Here is a 24,343-nt window from a genome sequence, read left to right on the forward strand (position 1 = left end):
ATACCTGATCCCTATTAAGGGAGTCATTGCCTAGCCTTGCCTGACCATAATGGACCCAATCAATGGGAATTGCCTGACCTTCAGTACGGCATGCCTTCAGACCCCACTTTTTCATCCCAGTACTAGAGGGATGTTTGTCATAGGTAGTGTGTACTACTCCTAATTGCCTCTACCTCTTCTCAGTACCTGGTGAGCCTTTGCAGGGAAAAATAGGGCATGAGTGGAGTAGCCCATGAAGGCTGAGGGAAGGGAGGTTAGTCAGTGTTAGGGAAGGGGGGGATACCATGTCTCGCCTTCCAGCACCCTCTCCCCAATGGCTCTCCACCCAGGTGATCCTTTGTTGCTTGTCTGCCTCCAGGGTCGGGATCCAAAAGCTATGGCCCTTCCCTGGCCACCGCAGTAAAAGATCCCTAGGGAGTGGTTGTGAGAATGCCTTCGGGTTTCTCACATTATCTAAAGTCGTTGTGTTGCTCCTGTATGGCTAGGGTGGTAATTCGTTTTGTTGTGAGTTCGCCCCAGCCTAACGCTGGAGCGCATGCAGGGAGCCTTCTACGAAGTCCCTGAACCCTTTTACCGACTCTAAAGTACTGTACTTACTTGGTCTAAGAAGATATCTTCTGGAACTCTGATTTCCTACAGTTTGCCAGTTCCTGTTCTGCTACTGTTGGCCACTGGACCACCAGTTGTCCCTTCTGCCTCTGAGAACACTCATTTCCTAGATTAGGGAAGGACTGCTAAAGTAAGTACTTACTTGCTATGTGTTGTTTCTGTAACTGTATATTCCTGAAACAGAATAAGTAAAACAGTTATTGCTTTCCTTTGAATTGTATTCCACTATTCTAGAAAGTAACATAGTCGTATAACTGAACTATTCCTGAAATGGAATATGTGTAATAGTTTACAACAAATAGGTTTTTACTCATCTTGAATTGCATACTGCTATTCTAAAAGCGTTTTATACTATGGTTTACCTACCAGTAGTATTGTGTTGGGTTTTTATATTGTGTTTATTGCTTATAATATTACTTACTTTTCTAAAGAATTCTCTTTACCCTTGTATGTGTACAATAACCCATTATTTTTACAATATATCGGTGTATAAGTGTTTCATTGGACCATATGAATGTGTGAGAAACCTGAAGGTGTCTCGCCCACTAGTCACCGGGGATCTGTCATGCAGGTGGCCAGGACACAGCCATCGCTTCTGGATCCAGTTCCTGGGGGGCGGACCAGTGCGGGAGGATCACCTGGGCGAGGGGTCTTCAGGGAGTGTGAGTGGGACACTGGGTGGGGATATGCATTATCCCCTTCCCTGTAATACTTTTATCCCGTCCTACCAGGTAGGATACTTAGGAGCTCAAATCCCCCGCCCCTCTCCCACAAACACTTTCTCACGGAAAGCTCGCTATGAGAGAAAATGGACTAACACCGGAGCCGTATACCTGATATGTACCAATACGATAGTCAGGTAGGGTCCGGCAATTACTGACCATCTCACACACACCTGACTTCTCCCCAGGTGAGAAGTGAGGCCATCTGAAGAATTGTCACAATCCCCTCCGAATAGCAGGCTTCTGGGGAAGGGGAAGGCCAGAGGTGTTTATTCCAAGGGCGAGGAACCTTTCATCATGTCACAGACTCATGCAAGTACTCTTCGACATGGGTTTTTCAATTAACCTCAAGAAGTCTGAGTTGGTACACTTCCAGAACTTAGTACATAAGGTGGCACACATTATCGCAGAGGATGTTCCCCACCCAAGAAAGATTCAGAGATATCACCTCAGCAGTGAATCACTTTCTCGTGAGAGACTCAACATCAGGATGCTGATACCAACACATAGTGGGCTCCTAGCATCTTGTGTCCTTACATTACTGCTGGCCAGACTCAAGATGAGAGTGACCCAGACACACTTATCAAGTTCTTGGGATCAGGAAACAGGCAATCAATCAGACAGGATTTCTATCCCTTCATCTCCGGAACAAGACCTCATTTGGTGGAAACAAGACTCCAGTGTTGAGAGGGGCTCTCTTTCGCCAAGCCTCCATACAGTGATCATTACTACTGATTCTTCCATGGAAGGGTGGAGTGCCACCTTGGGCAAGCTCACTATTCACGGTAAATGGAGTTCCTCGGAAAAGTATTTCCACAGATATTGGCTTTTCCTCTAACACTCAAATCGATCCAGCTTATCCTAAAAAACAAGACTGTCCTCATCAGAACAATTACGCTTTAATGTACACTTTAATGTACTAAGTCAACAAGCAGGGCAGAACGAGGTCTCCAGCTCTATGCAGACCAGCAGTGGAGACATAAGTCAGGGCATTCAGCTCAAACAGAGGAAGAGAACACGGAAGTGGAAGACTCAGCAGGCTGGCAACTACTGCATACGAATTGAAACTGAACCAGATAACTCTCAGCAAATGTGGACATTTTTGCCACAAGGGAGATCATCAAATATCCTTTATACGCTTCTTGGACAGGTCAGGGCAAGAAGAAAACCCTAGAGGATGCTTTCCAGATCCCCTGGGACAGGCTTTGGACTTATGTATTTCCCCCATCCCCCTTAATTCAGAGGGTTGGTAATTCACCCGGCACTAAACAGGTTAGGCCCAGTCAGGCGTACAGGTGGGTACTTGTCGAACCTATTTAGCAGCAATCTGTGCATGGAGAAATTCGGACAAACCACTTCTATCATCAGCTAACCCTTTGGTCAAAAGACATTTACAGCGGCTAACAGGGATGATTCCACCAATCTCTCGTCCTTATCCAGTGTGGGACTTTAATAATTATGGTGGCAATGGCGTATACATCTTTTGAACCAATGGCATCCACTTAGATTAAATTAGTCACGTGGAAAACTACAATTCTGGTAGCGTTGACGTTTGCTCATAGAGGGGGTGCAATTCAGGTGTCAGTGACAAAGGAGCCATACACAGTGTTCCATAAAGACAAGTTGGTTCTGATTACCCATCCAGGTTTTTTGCCTAAGTTTGTCTCAGCCTTCCACCTCAACCAGAAGATAGTACTTGCCACTTTTTCCCCAAATCCCACATCTGAGGCTGACAATGGTTTCCATTGTCTAGATGTGCGCAAGTCACTACAATTTTATTTGGACATGACCAAAGACTTCAGAAGCCTTGTTTGTCACTTTTGGGGGCTCTTCTCCACGGTCACCACCTTCCAAAGCTTCCATAGCAAGATGGGTGGTAGCAACTATTTCAGAATCTTACAAATTACAGTGCAAATAACTACCGACAGGAACACATGCACATGCTCTCAGGACTAAGGCCACAGCAGTCACTTTCCAAAGACCACTGCTGTGGGACGTCATAAGTAAGGTGGGCGTCGCCTTCGGCCTTCAGTAAACATTACTGCCTCAACACTAGTGCAAGGTCAGATGTGGCTTTCAGACATGCAGTACTAAAAACATGTTCTCCAATAATTAATTATAAATGGATCCTCCTCCCTGTGAAAATGTACGTTGAAATTGCTCATACAGTATGGAGGAAAGGAGATGGGGGTGTAGGAGTAATAGAATGTTACTCACAGTAAGTTACTCACAGTAGTAAGTGACTGAAGTACTTCTAGTCCAAAGTCACCTTTTGTCCATATACCCACCAACCATCCCGCTAATAAAAGATCTAGCAGAATAAGCTGACTTGCGTCCGATGCTACAAAGAGGACTGAGGTGAAGCACTAGAGGGCGGGGCGTGGTTATGCCGTGCCACTACATGCTCCAAATGTAAAGGGAACATCTTTTATTGTGAGGCAAAATAGTTCCGGTCCTGTCCCCATACCTTTAGGGCTCTCCTTAGGTCTGATGGTAGACTACTAATATGCTTGTTGGGTCTTCCTCTTCCTTCTTGGCCTTCTCGTGATCTTGGAACGGAGAGTGTCAGCCATTCCAAAGAGAAACCTTGTTCAAGGAAAAAAATCTATGGACATACACACTCCTGACTAGCTTCAGGTACGCCAAACACCTAATCAGGAATTCTACACCTGCGATGTCACCTGCAGTAATACTAGTAGCCCCAAGAGGAAAAGCACCCCCCACCTAATGAACCACAACTGCACGTCTGTGTACTCTGATTACAGTAGACACTATGATAAGTCATTGTAACTGTCCTAGATGAGGCTGCCCTAAAGGTCTGCATAACATGTTTATCTTTTTTCAGCGTCTCTCTTGTGAACAAAGCTATTGTAGATTACTATTTTGTGGGACTGAATGTTGAAAAGCACTTTGAAGCCTTAAGACATTTCCTGTTGATGGAAGATGGTGAATTTGCTCAGTCTCTCAGCGACATGCTATTTGAAAAGGTACAGTATTTACTGAAACTTGTTTTTCCTAGCTGAATAGTGGTAGTTTGTCACTAATTTTTTATAAAATGACATCTACTTAGCATTTAATTCAAGACTTTGTTCGCGAACTTAAGAACTAGGATTCTTCACATGCATAGCAGTTTAATACATATTTGGTTTTTCACAGCAAAACTATGGTATATTCAACAGTTCAGCCAATACGTCTAGTCCCTGACCTGAGAGCTAGCCATGTAGACAAAACAAAGAGTCTTGACATAATTGTTCTTGCCTTCTCATTTCTTACATTTCCTCAGATGGAAAACACTGAAAAGTTGTTTGTCAGGAAAAGATTAAAGGTTCAGGTTGCATTCAGCACTTAAAAATCATTGAGGCTGCCACTTATTTTGACAGATGCTGCATCTGAGGCAATGTGTTGCGCTTTACAAATCTACTAGCCTGCCATACCACTCATTGGGGTGACTATTTTAGGTATCCATTCTTTTTTTGTATGAATTAGGATTCCCCTCCCATAAATGCCCCTTGAACCTTGAGCGTGAAGCTGAAAGTGATTTCTGGGCTTTGATCCCCGGGCTACGATCCCCTTCTGTCCAAGGGGGCAGGTACTCTGACAGTCTTATTCCATTTTCCATTTTTTTGGGTTGATAGGCTGTGAACATGCTGCAGGTTTAAGCACTAATGTAAGCTTCTGCATCTCCCACTAAATCCCCCAGTACAAGATATACGTATTGGCAAGCAGGCTGCACACCCCAGATGAAGTGTAAAGGAGCAGCAAAGTTCAAGGTGCTTGGACCTCCCCTCTGGCCGTCCCTTTCCTTCCTCTACAGGTCTCTGCACCTTCATGTAGGAAGTGTGTTTTGGGAAAGCACAGATGAGGATGGATGAGGGTATTGGGAACCTGCTTGTGGGTATGGAATCTGGCTGAGTTTGTGAACGGCATTGCCGAGGGTGTGTTGAGTACGTTAGAGTGACAAAGATTTAGTGTGTGCAAGGTGTGGATCAGAAAACACTGCGCTTCTATTTCAGTTCCACAATATTGATGGTTCAGGGAATCTGTGGTCTACCATCAAACAACACTTTGACTTCTAGCTAGCCCTACTGTGGCACCTAGCATGACACACTAATGTATAAGACACTTACTGATCATAAGTCGTTGGAGAGAGAACTCAGATCTGGGATCACTGTTCAGAGTGTGAGGTCTCTTTGTCCCCTAAAAGGAAGATGAGGAGAAAAGTACCAACATCGGAGCAAATAAAAGTCTCAGAGGCTCCCTATCCACTAATCAAAAACAAATTGCTCAGTGGGCCATCGTCTATCTGGAGCAAAAATCGGTGCACCTCTTAGGCAGCCTCCATGACGCAAATCCTGTTTATGCTTTATAACAGTCTTTTTTACACCATCTAAACTCAAAAGAACTAGTAAAACACCAAGTAAGAGCCTCTGCTGGTTATGCCAACTGGAAGCAGGTACACTGAAGCCTATGCTGTTTAACTGTCAGTTTACATCTGCCTTCTAGAAATCTATATGGCTCACAATGACGGGTGTATGTGGAACTTCTATACCATTTTCCATATACACAGTAATGGGTGGAAGTGAAGACCTTTTGCTTCACTTGCCTCGCTTAGCTTATCAACGATCAGTCCTTATGGCTATTGTTGGGGAGATTTATCATTTTTATGCTTCATCCCCTCACGTAGTGAGACCCTCAGCACTTTTTGCTGGACTTCTGTACCTTTTTCTTCTATCCTGAACGAGTGGAGCCTTTTTCCACTCATTCATTCTTATTTGCTCTGCCTTTCGGAACTCTGTACTCTGTGTTTTACCTTTACCATGAAGTATACTTTCCACCATATCTCTTTTAAGGCAACTGTGTTTAACTTTTGCAGCACACAGCTTTTTATGGGTAGTGTTGCTGGCAACCCTTCGGGTTCTCCTTTGAGATTCTTTCATTATCCTTTCTACTGTTCTTAAGGACTTTGTATAACCCCTAAAACATTATACTCTGCGAGATTGGCACACACCATTTTATGTGGAGTACCAAAGGGATCTTTAGTATCTCCCTTCTCTCTATTTCTGTGACTTATTAGTCACATAGACAACCCTTTATTTATGGCTGGTGGCAGTGGATGTGTTCTACCAACTATTGTGCCATTTGTTTTACCGCAGACTGTATGCACAGTCTCGTTTGTGCATAATAGGGTCACACAAGCACTAACTTGGTGGCTCCTTTCTTTTTTCGCCATTTCTAGCGTGGTTGTTCTGTGTTAGCCCTTTTTCTACATTTCTGGGAGGGTGAGGTCTATGTGTGTGTTTTGCCTTTGACAGGAACCCTTTTGTGTCCCTGCCTTGGCTCCAGTGTGTCTGGGCAGGCAGGAAGTGGGGGGAGGACGTTTTCACTCCCCTGCTCTTTGTCTGCCTCAGTGGAACCAAGCTCCGATTAGGGGTCTGGCTGTCCTGTTTGGATAGCCACCCGCCACTTTCTGTGAACTGCTGAGAGAGATTGCAGAGGAGCATGTGCGGAAACTGAATAAAAGGTGAGGTTTCTGAGGTGAAAGGCAAGTCGACCACTGGAAACTGAAGTAACCAAAGAAGAAGACGACCATAGACGCCTGCAGACCCTTTGTAACACTGTGAAGTGACCACTGTCATGAACCATCGAACTCGCCCCTTCTGGGCCTCCTGGTCCCTGACACGTCGGGGTTTACACTCCATAGTACTCCCAACATGGCGACAAGCTAAGAACGCTGCTCACCAGTTTTCACGTTCTACGTAGCGTGTTCTATAAAGAAACCACACCCCCGTGGCCCCGCGCGTCTCAACGCTGCTGCTAGCTGTGACCAGACGTGTGCTCCGTACTCTCCCTTGTACTATTTTGCTGTTTCCTGGATCCCCTTCTTCCAATTACCTTCCCTCCTTCTTGTCCAGCCTTTCCCAGAATCCCTGCACCGCTACCGCGTGCACCTCTTCCTCTTTTCTGAATTCCTGGAGTTTCCCTTGATCCCGGACATCGAAGCTGAACGCAATCTGGAAGCTGAGGACGGCCGAGCGGGCTTGTATAAGACCCGAACCATACGAAAGAAGACTCCGCCTAAAGAAGTAATCGGGCAACGAAAACAGGTGAGAAAGGGGGAAACCTCTGATAGATTGAGACGCCACCTGACCGAAGTCGATATAGACATGGAGGCGGCAATCCAGGATCTTATGCGCGGCATGCAAGAACTAACGACCGAAGTACAAAACTTGAAAGCTGAAAACGCTGCGTTAAAACAATTGGTACTATCCCGTGACTCTGCCACAAAGGACAGTGTGCTATTGGGTGGTATTGTTGACAAATATGATGGCTCTGTGAAAACCCTCTGGGGATTCTTGTTTGGTCCACTTTACCTTTAAACCTTATTATTTCTCCACCCCGAGGGCTAAAGTGGGCTTTATTATTTCTCACCTTTCCGGGAATGCATTAGCCTGGGCCACACCATTAGTTAATTCCAGAGATGTCCTTTTGGATGATTATGATGGATTCATTCAAGCACTTAAAACCATGTTTGACCGGCCAGAACAGGTCTTTAGTGCTCAAGAACGTTTACTCGATTTCCAGCAAGGCTCTCAGGACATGCTCACCTATGTAACTCAATTCAAGCAACTGGCTAAAGAAGTGGGTTGGTCTTCTGAAGCTTGCTTCACTCTCTTTCGAAGAGGGCTAAATGAAGATATTAAGGATAAATTAGCCAGGGTGGCACGTCCTAGTTCATACCAGGCACTTATGGATCTTGCTCTACAGATTGATTTTCGCCTCCAGGAAAGGAAGGCAGAGAAAAGAAAGACCAAGTGACCCCTCCATAATAATCCCTTAGAGACACCCTCGAAATCCAAAGATTCTTCTATTCCTACAAGCAAACCCAAACCCATGCAACTAGGGGCCTTCCGTGGACCCATATCCCCCCCCAAGAAAGGTTGTGAAGGATCCATACTGGCTTATGCATGTGCTGTGCCTCGGACAAGCATTTAGTCAGAGAATGTCCAATAGCCCCTCCGCGGTGTTCGGGAAACGCCAGCTCCCGATCCTAGATGGAGCTCAGTTTTGGGAGAGAGATGCAGGCTCCACATCTACACCATCCTTGAACTCTCCTGGACAAAACTCTCTGGTAATTTTACAGGCCTTTCTATTGCCATCCAAGAAGGAATCCTACCCCATTCTGGCACTAGTGGACTGTGGGGCCATGGGAATATTCATAGACCAAGAATGGGTCCTTAGACATCATATTCCCTACGAATCCCAGACTGTCTTGCAACCTGTAGAAGCAATTGATGGGAGACCTCTCTCCTCTGGACCCATAACCCTTCAGACCAAGGAAATCGAGCTTGCAATAAACCATCATCGAGAAAAGATAAAATTTGACATCATAAAATATGCCCATTACCCAATGGTATTGGGAATGCCCTGGCTACAAAAACACAACCCATACATCAGTTGGACAGCAGGTTCCCTGTTCCTAGGTTCCGAATTTTGCATGTCTCATTGTCTACTCCTGGATCCCTCTCCGACACCATCGGAAGAACGTTCAACAACCCAGCAAGGTCCTCTCATGGTCTCTAACATCGTCCAGGTTCCTAAAGCCTACCAGGAATACGTTGATGTGTTCTCTTCTGCTATTGTCCAAGCCTTACCACCCCATAGGCCAGAGGACTGTGCTATTGAAACCAAACCTTCAGCTGTGATTCCCTTTGGAAGGATGTTCATTCTGTCTGAACCTGAGAAAAAGGCCCTTCGTGAATACCTAGATACTAACCTAGAAAACGGCACCATACGCCCATCCAAGTCTCCAGCTGGAGCTTCATTATTTTTTGTTCCTAAGAAAGACACCAAAGAGCTCAGACCTTGTCTTGATTATCAAGATCTTAATCAGTGCACCCTTAAGGATCGTTATCCATTACCCTTGATCTCAGATATCCTGGAAGCCGCAAGAGGAGCCGTAATATTCACCAAATTGGATCTCAGGGGTGCCTATCATCTGATCCGTATTAGGGAAGGAGACGAATGGAAGACAGCCTTCAGAACACCCTTTGGTCATTATGAATACTTGGTCATGCCCTTTGGACTCTCTAATGCTCCGGCGATCTTCCAACGCTTTATGGATCAGGTATTTTTGGATATGCTATTTCTTTTCGTCATCGTCTACCTGGACGATATTTTGATATTCTCTAAAGATCCTCTCAAGCATGAAGAACATGTTAAGGCAGTATTACAACGGCTACTTGAACACAAGCTTCTAGCAAAACCCGAGAAGTGCCTTTTTCATGTTTCCACTGTTCACTATCTAGGATTTGTCCTTAGCCCAGACGGCATAGGAATGGATCAATCCAAGGTTAAGGCCATACTATCCTGGCCTACTCCAACCACCGTAAAACAGATCCAGCCTTTCCTGGGCTTGGCCAATTTCTATCGGAAGTTCATACCATCCTTCTCCGAGATTGTTCAACCGATTATTGGCTTGTTGAAGAAAAATACTCCCTTTCATTGGACATCAGTCCAGGAGAAGGCTCTCCAACGCTTGAAAACAGAGTTTACACAAGCCCCCATCCTGGCTCAACCTGATATAAATCTACCATTTCCTAAGATGTTTCCCCATACAATATTTGTAGCCCAAGCAACCAGTCTCCTAGACAAAGTCCGCATTCAAACTCAATTCTCTGAGCTCTGGAAAGACATCTCGAGGAAGAACCAGTGGAATTTGAAGACTAAGCATGGATACTTGTTCAAAGATAACGGCTTGGTCATCCCAACACAAAAACTACAACAAAGGATAATAAACCTCTGTCACGATACCCTTTACTCCAGACATCGTGGTATTACCAATACCCTCCGACTAATTCAAAGGCAATTTTGGTGGCCCGGAATGAAAGCTGACCTACAACTGTACGTTCAGGCATGCTCTGTCTGTAATCAAAACAAACATGACAACAAAAGACCAGCGGGTCTATTGCAGCAACCTCCACTTCCAACAAGGCCTTGGGAGTGCATAGCTACAGACTTCATTGTGGAATTACCACCTTCTAGGGGATACACAACCATCATGGTCACCATTGACCTGTTCACTCATATGGCTCATTTTACATCTCTGTAATAACTGCCATCCTCGTCAGAACTTGCTGGAATTTTCCTGGAACACATATTCCGACTACATGGACTCCCTTCCAAGATCATATCGGACAGAGGGCCTCAATACATTTCTCAGTTCTGGAAACATCTTTGCCAAATACTAGGAATTCAACGCGCCCTCTCCTCAGGTTATCATCCCCAAACCAACGGAGTTACAGAGCGTGTAAATCAAACCTTGGAACAATATCTCCGTTGCTTCACTACCAAGGTCCAGGACGATTGGTCCCTTTTAATACCAGTGGCTGAATTCGCTTATAATAATTCGGACCACTCGGCCGTTAAGACCATCCCTTTTTTCTGTAGCCAAGGATTCCACCCTTCGGTTCTACCTTCTGTCCTTCCACACCCTACACCAGTCCCCACAGTCGACTCCTGGATTGAAACACTCATTAATGTACAAAGAGAAGCCAAAGAACAATTAGAGAAGGCCAGGACCCAGACCAAACTGTATGCGGACTCCAAATGGAGACCAAGCCCCACCTACAGAATAGGGGATAAAGTTTGGCTATCCTCGAAGCTGCTGCCACGGCATCTGCGACCAAATAAATTGGCTCCCCGGTATTATGGGCCATTCCCTATAAAGGAAATCATCAACCCAGTGGCCTTCTGACTCAAATTACCAGACTCATGGAAGAAAATCCACCCGGTCTTTCGTACATCCTTAATGAAGCCATACGTCTAGACCTCTCGAACTAACCTCCGGCCTAACGCAGTGCTCGTCAATGACCAACTGGAGTATGAGGTCTCCAGGATTTGTGATTCTAGATATAGATGTGGCAAACTCCAGTACCTGGTAGAATAGAAAGGCTATCCCCCCAGTGAACGCACTTGGGAACCTATCTCAAACTTAAATACCCCCAGGTTACTCAAAAGGTTCCATCTCATACTCCCGGGCAAACCCGGTGGGCCGGGTTTCCGGAGGGGGCACGCTGTCATGAACCATCGAACTCGCCCTTTCTGGGCCTCCTGGTCCCTGACACGTCGGGGTTTACACTCCATAGTACTACCAACATGGCGACAAGCTAAGAACGCTGCTCACCAGTTTTCACGTTCTACGCAGCGTGCTCTATAAAGAAACCACAGCCCCGCGACCCTGCGCGTCTCAATGCTGCTGCTAGCTGTGACCGGACGTGTGCTCCATACTCTCCCTTGTACTATTCTGCTGTTTCCTGGTTCCTGGATCCCCTTCTTCCAATTACCTTCCCTCCTTCTTGTCCAGCCTTTCCCGGAATCCCTGCACCGCTACCGTGTGCACCTCTTCCTCTTTTCTGAATTCCTGGAGTTTCCCTTGATCCCGGACATCGAAGCTGAACGCAATCTGGAAGCTGAGGACGGCCGAGCGGGCTTGTATAAGACCCGAACCATACGAAAGAAGACTCCGCATAAAGAAGTCATCAGGCAACGAAAACAGGTGAGAAAGGGGGAAACCTGTGATAACCACTGCTGTCCTGAATCCGTTTTCTTTGTGACAGAGGAACTCGGAAGAGGACTCCTTCCCTTTGACTGGTGGGAACAAACAGTGCTGAGACGAACTACAATCTGAGCCATCTCCCGAGGTGCTGTGCCTTTCCAAAGATGTGGACCGCGAATACCAGGAGACCGCCAACCCAATTGAAGTGCATTGTCTTTGAAAGCCTGAATCTGCCAAGTCTATGCTGAGCTCCAAGTGAACCTCCAGAGACACAATCCGACTCATCCAAGTCTCCTCACCAGAGTGCTGGACTCCAGGAATCCAAGAAGTTTGACTGGGCAAATCATGTCTTTCGTTGGTGCTGCAGAAAAGCGCCAAAACCGTAGGCTGACCCCGAGAAGCTGAAGAAATATGTGCCAGAGGTCCTCCCTCGAGGCTGCTGCTGAGAGATCCCGTCCATTGTCCTGGCTTTTGTCACCAGACCAAGGAATCCGCTGCTACTTCAAGTAGAATCCAGCCACAGAAATTTCTTCTAACCTAAGGTATTGCTTATTTTGATTCAAGAAGTCTCTCCAGAGCTTTGGAGTGCACATAGAGGTGTCCAGGGTGCCCACTCTTTCCTCTGACCCAGCCTTCTGCTTGTGTGCCTTTTGTGCCTTTTGCGAATTCTTTAACAGGGTGTCTGCTGTTGTTTTATTCTTCAAGCATCTTTGAACTAGAGATTTAAAGTATCCTAAGGACCTTTTTGCTGTTTCCCTAATTGCACTTTAAAAGCGCTAGTTTTCTCTGAAACTGTCTCTAAAACCTCAAGCGCTGCTACTGTTTAACCAGCTGTTTTCCTTCCCCAACGACATTATCTTATGTGGTTTTTCTAACTAAATACAATTACCGTATAGAATGGTACGGAGATAAATGTTTCCCAGCAGCACCAAGATCGGACCCAGTGATCCAGGATTATATCTTATCGGCCTGCGGGGAAACAACTTAGATCCATGGCAGCCCACTGAAATCAAAGCCAATGTCCCAGTTCGTATTACTGGTTTTTGCAGCTCTGTTCTTGCCGGTTTTCAATGGGGGCTGGTCGGTGGTCAGTTTACAGATAAGGGAACTGTCTGTGTCAGGTTCGAATGGTGCACAGAGGTTGCTGTAATCCTGAGGGAATTGCACTGTGTTTCTGGTGAGGCTGGTGTCTGTTCTCATCCTGTGCTAAGTAGTGTTGCTCGCTTGTTCTGCTGGCTTGCTGTGCGGGTTGGTCTGCATCCTTGTAGTTTTCCTCTGTCTCTTTCCCCATTCGTCTTATTTGCTGGCTGTTTCACCACAAAGGCTGCTGCTGCTGCTGGATGTCCGAGGGGGCAAGAACAAAGAAGCTGGCCAGAACTGGGCAATTCTGGTCGACAGTGGTATGCATTGCAAACTTGCAGGTGCATGAAGAAGGTACCGGGCATTAGCACTATCCAAACTTCCACACCCCGTCTCTAGGGCAGGACTGGCTCTGGAAATCCCTGTGGTACCTCAGACTGAGAGGGAACCACATTCCCTCTTTACAGGGGCAGGACGCTGACCCTGTCACAGCAGGAGCAGACTCACTTTGTCCAGAATGTGGATTAAGACTGGACACTGCCAGCCCCGACATACAGCCACAAACGTATAACGCCGCTTGGCACGGTAAAGCCACCGCTTTGCTTAGGAAGGGATTTACCATATATGGTATATCCGGCCTTGAAAGGGCAGGAAAAAGTCCAAAAAGACAAGTTATCCACAGAACATGGAGACAACTTGTGGCACAGCTTTTTTTTATAGTATATGCTACACTAAATGGCTGTATGCAGTGAAATGCAAAAGAACACGCAAGAAAAGTTTTAAAAAACAGTAGAAAAATATCAACTGCCACTAGCCTGTCTTAGACACATCATGCACGTAACAGAAATGTTATTTGAAACAAAAGAAAATGGGATACAAACTATCTCTGCCACACCACTGTAAGGTGATCTGTGCAATATAACACAAACAGGTCATTTCATAATGTGGGATTGGGTCTTGGGAAGCCCTGCAGTGTTTCAAGGTGATGTCCTCTCCTCCCCAAATAGTCGGTAGGCTGGCCAGAATCTGCTCCTGTCACTATGGCATAGGATAGTGTGAAGATGGATGTCCAAAGTCAACCCTGGGGAGGATTTGGGGCGACAACCCTAATATCGTAAACAGGGAGACACTGAGATTTTAGTCAAACCCAATCATGGTAAGGAAGCAGAGTGACAAGGCTTAGTGTTAGGAGGGCTGTGAGCGTGGCCTAGGGCTACAATGAGTCCACACAGAGGAAGGAACACCAATAGTTCCAGAAAGACAGGTAAGTACAAACATACAGTTATTTGTTAGCCCTTTAAAATACACACTAAGCAAGTAAAAACATCTAGTCAAATATTGTCACACCAACTCTTATAAAAACAGATACATACATTAACCATTTTGAGATATAAGGCGGTATTTGATTCAATAACCAGTGCAACACAGGTAAATGCTCAGATGTATTAGAAATAGAATAGACACTTTAGAATAACCATGAACAGTTTCCCTAGTTCCTATAAAGTCTGATCCTAAAATGGTTTTGGGCCTTGTGCCCACATGTCACCAGTTCCAAAGATACACTTCACAGGTAGGTTTATTAAGAGGTTGATGATGCCCGTGGTTATGAGTAAAAGTGTCAAAATGTTAGTTAAAATTCAGGTCAGTAAATTCACTCTCGATCCCAGACACTAGAATAGGTCTAGTAGGTGCCTTGACCAGGCTTCCACCAACCAAAGTCAGGAAAGAGTGATTTTAGAGACAGGACTGTTAGGCAAGAATTGATGTAGTCACACTGTGTGAGACTACACAACACTTATCTGTGGGGTATTAGCTAACTCACCTTTTGGTATAGATTTGTACTACTCAAGTTGGTAGTGTGACTGAGTAGCCACACCTGTCTCAAGAGGGGTAAATGTGAGCCGTAGAGCTGTACAATTGAAATGTGTAAATACAAGTCATTACATCCACTTCTCCAAGCAGAGCGGGCTGGAGCCCTCTGCTCTTCCATGAGCCACGGACTGCAGGAACAGTCCCCACCGCCGCATCTGATCGCCTTCCACCGGTACGTGTAAGTACCATCTGTACCCACTACTGTATGCGTAGAACACAGATGCCTGCTGCCCGACTTGTCCTTTATTCATCATACCTATATGCCCCAGCTCAAAGAGTGTAGCGCCTGACCCAGAGATGGCCTGCGCAACGCGGGGCAAACCGAGGCTCACCTCGGTCTCTAAGCAACAGCGTTGCTTATCTCGGCACCATCACCGCCGTAAGGCGGAAGCCGTCCATGCGGAAGAAGGCCCAGGAACAAGGCCAACTTCCTATTTGCCGCCCTCTCTCATTACATCCACTTCTCCCAGCAGAGCGGGCTGGAGCCCTCTGCTCTTCCATGAGCCACGGACTGTAGGAGCAGCCCCCACCGCCGCATCTGATCGCCTTCCACCGGTACGTGTAAGTACCATCTGTACCCACTACTGTATGCGTGGAACACGGATGCCTGCTGCCCGACTTGTCCTTTATTCATCATACCTATATGCCCCAGCTTAAAGAGTGTAGCGCCTGACCCAGAGATGGCCGGGATGACGCGGGGTGAAACCGAGGCTCACCTCGGTCTCTAAGCAACCGCGTTGCTTATCTCGGCACCATCACCGCCGAAGGCGAAGCCGTCCATGCGGAAGAAGGCCCAGGAACAAGGCCAACTTCCTGTTTGCCGCAGAGAGTCCGCGCAATTAAGAGCCTCCTCCGAATACTGTGCTGAAGCATTGCAACATTTGGATGAGAAACCGGAGCTTCTCATATAACTCAGAGGTAGACCCGCTGGCCCCTAACTCTTATTACCGCATACGTGTACAATTCAGTAAAGTGTTTACTTAAATGCACCTGACTGTCCCTGCCAGCCTACGGCGTCCCAGCTGACGTGCGCACGTCCTTTACCAATGCGGCACACTTTCCTGCTAGCCTGCATGAGCGACAGGCGCCCTGTAAACATGTCTTGCCATGTCCTTCTACTGTTGTCAACCCTTTGTGTCCTGAACGTTTGAACTCACTGGTGCCCACAGCAGTGCATATACCCTGCCTCTACAACTACTGTACTGCACTCTGCCTCATCCTTGCAACCTATATATCTATATACACGTTACAGAGGCATACCCCAGACCGCACGGTGTCACACGTACTGCCTTACCTTTTTGCTGTCTGAACTGTATTGCTCCTTACCTGCATCCTAGCATTCGTGCTGTTCTTTCTTGCTGCCAAATGGCACAGGTGCCCAACTGTATTATCTGCATTGCCTTATTTTCCTGTGTCACTGAGATGTCATTGTTACCAAGATGTTTTTGTTATTGAGTGTTATGAGATCTGGCCCAGGTGTTGATCTACCCCACTTGCACTGCCTAATATTACCGCATTACTATCAATCACAGCTTAGGTGCCTTACATGCATTGCCTACCTAACTGCTTAACTGTCTGGCCTAGGTGTCCATACATGTACCGCCCTACTTTCATTGCGCTACTGGGAAAAATTTTAAGCTTAATAACTCTGCTCTACATAATGAAGACCTCCCTAGCTATAGGTACTAGAAGTCCTGGTGGGTGCTTGCCTGTCTGAGCACCCACCAGGACCTACACTAGTCCCCAACCTGCTCAAACTGACCAAGATAGCTATTAATAAGGCCACCTCCATCGTACCTCAACATACTAGTTCCTCTGAGACAGCCACCTTGGTATCTCCACCATGCGCTACATCTACCAGAAACCTTAGTCTCTGCGCTAGATTAACAAAATTGCATGAACCTCTCCGAAGATCTCTACCGCACACTAACTTCAGAACTAACTACCAGCATAATATGAAACCTAGTCACACTAAGCTGTCACTGCCACCCTATACATCCAACATAGATGCCCTCCTAACCAATAATCACAAGTGCACGTTACCTGATACCATCACAGCTAAGCCCCCCCCCCCAGCTAAAACTGTAATTAAGACCCCCTCCCTCAAAGGATCACTCCTTAATGCGAGATCGCTCGTTGCCCACGCCCATGACATAGCTGACCTAATCACAGAAGGTAATCTCGACTTTCTGGCGATTACGGAGACGTGGCTACATAATGCGGCAGGACCATCGCTTATGTTAGCCATCCCGGATGGCTACACAATAGTTAGACAAGACCGAGATGGCGCAAGAGGTGGCGGTATCACTATCATTTCCAAAATGAGCCTCGCCCTCAGACTAGCTCCTACCCAATCGCTACAATCATGTGAAACCCTATCTGCCAAATTCCAGACAAACAATTCACAATCACTCACCATCCATCTAATTTACAGACCTCCTGGTCCTCTAGGCACCTTTGAGGAGGATCTCCATAGCTTACTCACCAACAAACTCAAACCATGTTCCCAATTACTCCTACTAGAGGATTTCAACACTGGCTTTCATGACCCTCTGGACAAAAATGCCTTGGTCGTAGCTAATATGATCAGGGCGTTAGGCCTGTCTCAAAAAGTTAACAAACCTACTTATTTGAAGGGGAGAACGCTAGATTGGATAGCAGACTATAACTGGATAGCTACTATCTCTTCTATCACGCCTCTACCTTGGACAGACCATTCACTGGTGTCCTTCAACTTATCCACCACCAGACCTACCCCTACGGCCGCTTTACTAGCGTCACTATGCTTAACTAGAAATAAAAAGTGCATCAGAGCAGAGAAAGTCATTCCTGCTATCCTACCCACTCTCAATATACTGTCAGAAAATCACCACACTAGACAAACTGGCCCCTCTTAAACTTAGACCGAGCAAACCCAAAGCTCATCTAAACAAATGGTTTACGCCACAGCTAAGAGACCTATGCATCCTGAAAAGAAAAAGTGAAACTAATTGGAGGCTCTGCACCTCAAATGACAATAAGGCTAAATTAACCTCTCTCTCCTCGCTCTATAAGAATTAATTTTGCCTGGCAAAACGTAATTCTTGTGACTAACGCATAGCCAAATCTAATTCCAGTATGAAAGAGCTCCTTTCCATACTAAAAGAACTAGAGTCACCAATAGCCATACCTGACATCTGCACCAAGGACAAGTTTTGGTGTACAGATATCCAACATGCTCTAGCAAATAAAATCAACACGCTCCAAAATAAAATACAGCTAAAAAAAGATACACTGAAACGTCAGGAATCGCCTAAAATCCCCCTGCCTAGAAATCTTCCTATGGCACATAACAAAACTTTTCATTTCACCAAAATGTCTACCCTGGAAGTAGAAAAAATTATCCTTTCGCTTAAACCTTCCAATTGTAAAGGTGACATTTGTCCTGCACAACTAATAAATGATACTGCCAGAGAACTGTCTCCCTTCATCTCTAAATTGATTAATGCCACCTTTGCCTCAGGCACCATCCCGGCTAACCTTAAACAGTCATGTGTTCTCCCTCTCCTCAAAAAGCAGACTCTAGATCCCCTCATCCCCACCAACTGCTGTCCCATCACCACGGTACCTTTTCTACTCAAAATACTGGACAAAGCTGCTTACAACCGGATTGAAAAAAACACAGAACTGCATAAACTCTTAGGAGATAGACAATCTGGCTTCCGCCCTATACATCGAACGGATCTGCCCTAATTGATTTAAAATCCCAAATTGACAAGCTGAGAGACAAAGGGAGGACAGTACTTCTGCTACTTCGTGATCTTTCAGCAGCCTTCGATTTAGTGGATCACAGAGTCCTCTGTAGACACTTGGACTCTGCCTCTCATTTCTCCCAAGAGGCTATCAGATAGATTGAGTCATTCCTGAGTGAGAGAACCATGAGAGTTTTCTCTCCATCAGCAGCCGCAGATCCTACCCCCATCTTGTGCGGTGTTCCCCAAGGCTCCTGTGTCTCCCCAACTCTATATAACATCTTCACCAAGCCCTTGTTCGATGATCTGGACCATCTGGGTATCACCTACACTAACTATGCAGATGACACACAGATCCTCCTCCCGCTTTCTGGGGATCATAGTAAGGACACAGAATTGGTGAATAGGGTATATCTTATTATCCAGGCATGGATGGCCACTCATGGCCTCTGCCTGAAAGATGATAAGACTGAGTTGATAATTCTGGGCTCCCACACTAACATTAAAAAACTAGGCCAGGAATGTTCCTCCTTTAACATTGATAGAAATATCATCCAAGTCTCCAAGGAAGTAAAAACCTTTGGTTTCTACCTTGATTCTACCTTGTCACTTGATAAACAGGTAAAAACCCTAGCCTCCACCACGGCCTACAGCTGCAAGCTGATAAGAGCTGGCAAGCCATTCCTCTCCAATGACAGTTGCATGATCCTGCCAGAGCCTTAATACTCTCCAGAATTGACTACTGCAATGCACTATACATTGGAGCTAATAAAACAACTATCCACAGACTTCACACTCTACAAAATAATGCCTTGAGAGCAGCACTTGGCATGAATAAAAGAACCCACATCTCCTCCATCAGACGCCAACATAAATGGTTATATACTAATAATAAAATTCAGCTAAAGATGCTATCTCTGACCCATAAAGCCCTTAATAACTCTGCCCCTAGTTACCTGACACAGAAGAATTTCCCTCAGACGTACCAGAGCTGGCAACGCTAACTGCCTGGCAATACCTAGATACAGGCTTACCACGATCGGTGGAAATAGCTTCCCAGTAAAGGCTGCAAAAATCTGGAACCTACTGCCACAAGACCTGAGAGTAGACCAACCTAACCTATACTTCAGAAAAAATTTAATTCAACATCTCATCTCTACTGACCCCTAGTCGACCCGAGTCGCCCACTACCTGCTGTAATTACCTAGCGTAATATCTGGTAAATTGTACTTTGTATATGGTATATTTTGTATATATGTGAGATGTATATTTGTTTATTGTTTACTGTTTTATTCTGTAACTATGTAAGCCTTGCATCTTCTTAATGCTGCGCCCTGCTACCTACGGGTCTGGTGCGCATATAAAGTGAATAAACAAACAACCACACTCAAGGTTTCAATTATAAACTGTTATTTATTTAATTAACATCAATTTTTAAATAAGTGTTGTTTAAAAAGGCAATTTCTGTAACACTGTAAATATACTTTAAAATACCTTTCAGAATCAAACAAGTTAGTGGATACTCTTTGGATATGCTTTTTACACAATTCCTACACCCTGAGGTGACTTCATTCACAAGGACAGTAATGGCATTTATATATCACACTAGTTATACTTTGCAGATTCTCAGGTTGCAGAAAGGAAAGTTATAAGGAAGGAAAAGGTTCAACAGGTTCTCAGTATATGTGAGGACACTTTAGAATCTTGCAATGAAATCTAGACAAGCCTTTTCCAACAATAACCGTCTAAAACAAGTTAACACCTACGAGGGACAAACAATATCAAAGTCAATGGGCCAAAAGAGTCTGCAGGGAGCCAGGACAGCCAAAGTTAATTTGAAACAGTCTATGGAGCTGATGCACTTCCTAGAATAAAAGTCTTGCACCAAGGTAGTTTGTAAAAAGATCACTTGTTGGAATCAACTCTAAAGGTAAGCCAATGCAATTCCCAACCGAGAAGAGCACAGCTAAAAGGCAATGAGGTAAGTACCCCAACTCTAAACAGTACCTTTGGTTTGAAGAAGAGGGGTCCAGCTGGATTCCGTCTTGCTACAGCGAGGCAGACCCTGGATTCCTGAGCCTCAGTCGTGGGGACAAGAGGGAGGACGTCTGGAGGGCTCCTGTGGCAGCTCTTTGGATGTCGTCAGCAGCTACTGGCTCTTTTCGGTTCAGCAGCACTTCACGGTTTCAGCGCTTGGTAAACAGCACCGTCATGGCTCTCGGATAATGGTTGGGCTTCCTTCACTCCTTGGGTCCTGCAGTCTGGTGAGGGGACTCGAGCTCTGGTCGTCCTGCTTCTGGAGGGTCCTTAGGAGACTGCTGGAGCTTCTAGTCAGATTTCAGAAGTTGCACTCAACTATGGATTTATCGATCCCTGGCACTCGGTTCTTGCAGCAGGGAAGAAGTACAGACAGTCGGGTAAGGTGGTCCTGTGGAGTTCGTCTCGGGGTTAGTTGGTCCCACTAACCCAAGGGAAGAAGTCGTCCCTTCCGGAGCTTCTGTGTCAAATTGAAAAAGGAGTTCCAGCACAGCAGCAGACCTTCACTGGGCAATTTAAAGGTCCAGGAGGATGCAGCAAGCTTTGTTCACGGTTTCTTCATCAGGTGTTTCTCCCAGTGGTCGACACTGCCTCTAGTCCGAAAACCCTTGGCTTTTAAGCAGATTTCTCCCATTCATGCACAGCCTAGGCTGTCAATCACACAGCAGCCAATAAGGGCTGGTTGCATTCAGGCATTCCTAGAGACAAAGGACAGAGGGGTTTTGGGAACCTCCCCCACATCCTGCCTTTCCGACATACTGGAGCCAGAGGTGGATTTCAGGGCTGAAGCCCGCCAAAGGCAAAACGAACAAAGGGGTCAAACCTGGTTCAACACACAGAGAAAAATCCAAGAAAGACCTCACAAACAGAAAATGGCACAAAAAAAGACCAGGCCATTTTGACAAAAATGGTCACCCATAGGAGCTGTACTGCAGCTCAGGGTTCAGCCTGCGGTAGAAAGGCACATTGGTAGGAAAATTAAACCACTGTCACCAGCCATTTAAAGTAGTGAGGGTAACATTAAACAATGTTACTTGAGAATGTAGAATAAGGGGTTACCCTTAAGGGGATAACCCCCCCGCACTCCACATAAGATGGTGTGTGCTGGACCTACAAATAAAAAAGGTAAGTAAAGTCAATTTCACTTTACTAATCTTGGGAACAGTAGTTCACACAAGGGGTATTTAAACCTTATACGAAATCTAAAGGATTTCTCTGTGACATTGTGTTAGGCAGAAACATGTGCAGTTCCCTCTGGGACCACTGCAAAAGATTTAGGACTACAGGCGTTTGGCAGTAAACTCACTTGGTAGCAGTCTGTACCACACAGATTCACTTGGTAGCTGTGGCTGAGCAGTCAGACTTCCCTCAAGAAGAGTTAGGCAGTATACAGAGTATTCACAATAGGGCAAGAGAACACAATGAAACAAGTAAACACTGACGAGGGCTTGGTGCAAAAGAGATATCATTATTTATTTAAAAACCACATCTAGAAAAACACACAGGCACTAATAGTAAGCAATTCAAAAACAAGGTCACTAAACGATATACACTCCCTTAAAAGAATATTAGACAAGTCTTAAGTAAAGTCCCACTTATTTTCAGACAGCGGTGAGCGCTTAACGCAGATGGCACTCTTAATAATTCGTTTTAAAAAGCAGAGAAAAGCAGAGAATAAATTGAAACAGATCCCAACACTTTTTCACGAACACAACAAGGGAGGAAGGCAAAGTAACACTAGGAATTCAGAGTCAGTAGGCCGGATCCGCTTAAGAGGATCCAAACGAAATGTGTCCAAGGTCACACGGTTGCAGTGCACAAAAGTCTTGTAACGGTTCAAAAAGGAGTTGGACCAAAGAAAGGGACCAGTTAGAGGGTCAAGGCGGCCAGCCCAGTCCAGAAGGTTAAGGGGTTATTATTACCTTGTAGCAATCTTTAGAAAGGGAGGCCTGGCGGACACAGTACCTTAAAGTGGTGAGAACACTCCAGCAGGGACAGTTGTTCCTGGCAGCGGATGCAAGTCGGTGCTTTGTCCGGGGGAAGAGAGGATCTCGTCGGGGAGGAAGACGGGAGTCCGTTGCACTGCCAGGGAAGAAACCAGCCGCGGAGTTTCTCAGGTACAAGGAGCGGTCCGTTGATTCGCGGTTCAGTGGTGAGTGGCTATCCGGCTGCCGGGGTGCTTGGCACGGGCAGTTCGGCCACAAACCGGTCTGGGGTGCAAAGAAAGAAGGTAAACTGGTTGTGCCCACCAGTCAGGGGAAGAAGCCTCTCCAGCCGGGAGATCTTCTCTGTCGTCTGGAAGTGGTGAGTCGGTTCCGCAGGGCTCCACCGGTGGTGTCGTCGTGGTAGGTCGGCTCAGCTTCTCCCTCGTTGGATTCTCAGGTCCTGTGGCGACTTCTGAAGTTCCAGTCCCCAAAGCCCTGCTTTTATGCAGCATACCCCCATTCACTCAGCCTAGCTGTCAATCAAACATGCTAAGTGGTGAGCCGGCCGGCTCACCGCTTGGGCCAATCACACAAGAGTGCGACTTGAGTTACCAAGGTAACTCAGTCCAGGGTACCTAAACCCCCTCCCACACCCCCTGTGGTACCCAGACAGAGTGGCACCCCTTTTGGAGGCTTCTGTGGAGAAGCCTGCCAAAAAGTGGAACAAAGGGCTCAACTTGGGTTGGAGTCACAGAAAGAACACAAACGCCATTTTAGAATTGAGTCTTGGCAAAAAATACCAACCGGCGAATTAATATTAAATAAATAAACCGGCGGTATGTTCGAGGTTAGGAGAATTAAATAATTAAAGTTGGTAGCCTCGAACAATGGGAAAATCCCGTAGGGAAATATTCGCGGTCGAATATAAAAAGTAGTTTCCACTGCCACCAGCCAAAACTCGATCAGGGGGGACGGAGACGTGCCCCCTCGACTAACAGACCCCGGGGCAATTGAAGTGCTGAAAACACTCCAGCGGGGGCAGTTGTTCCTGGCAGTGGATGCAAGTCGGTGCTTCGTCCGGGGGAAGAGAGGATCTCGTCGGGGAGGAAGACAGGAGTCCGTTGCACTGCCAGGGAAGAAACCAGCTGCAGAGTTTCTCAGGTACAAGGAGCGGTCCGTTGATTCGCGGTTCAGTAGTGAGTGGCTATCCGGCTGCCGGGGTGCTTGGCACGGGCAGTTCGACCACAAACCGGTCTGGGGTGCGAAGAAAGAAGGTAAACTGGTTGTGCCCACCAGTCAGGGGAAGAAGCCTCTCCAGCCAGGAGATCTTCTCTGTCGTCGGGAAGTGGTGAGTCAGTTCCGCAGGGCTCCACCGGTGGTGTCGTCGTGGTGGGTCGGCTCAGCTTCTCCCTCGTCGGATTCTCAGGTCCTGTGGCGACTTCTGAAGTTCCAGTCCCCAAAGCCCTGCTTTTATGCAGCATACCCCCATTCACTCAGCCTAGCTGTCAATCAAACATGCTAAGTGGTGAGCCGGCTAGCTCAACACTTGGGCCAATCACACAAGAGTGCGACTTGAGTTACCAAGGTAACTCAGTCCAGGGTGCCTAAACCCCCTCCCACACCCCCTGTGGTACCCAGACAGAGTGGCGCCACTTTTGGAGGCTTCTGTGGAGAAGCCTGCCAAAAAGTGGAACAAAGGGCTCGACTTGGGTTGGAGTCACAGAAGAGAACACAAACACCATTTTAGAATCGAGTCTTGGCAAAAAATACCAAGCGGCGAATTAATATTAAATAAATAAACCGGTGGTATGT

General features: G+C 46.3%; 1 protein-coding gene across 1 annotated transcript in view; it reads left to right on the plus strand.

The window, feature by feature from the left end:
• Positions 1-24,343, plus strand: part of TUBGCP6 (tubulin gamma complex component 6) — a 728,796-nt gene that overhangs the window by 565,976 nt on the left and 138,477 nt on the right. The window contains exon 21 of the mRNA XM_069627853.1: positions 4,177-4,318. Within this exon, the coding sequence (XP_069483954.1) occupies positions 4,177-4,318 (142 nt within the window). The remainder of the gene's footprint in view (positions 1-4,176; positions 4,319-24,343) is intronic.

The sequence above is a fragment of the Ambystoma mexicanum genome, chromosome 12 (genome assembly GCF_040938575.1).
Source record: "Ambystoma mexicanum isolate Mex_15411 chromosome 12, UKY_AmexF1_1, whole genome shotgun sequence".
NCBI lineage: Eukaryota > Metazoa > Chordata > Amphibia > Caudata > Ambystomatidae > Ambystoma > Ambystoma mexicanum.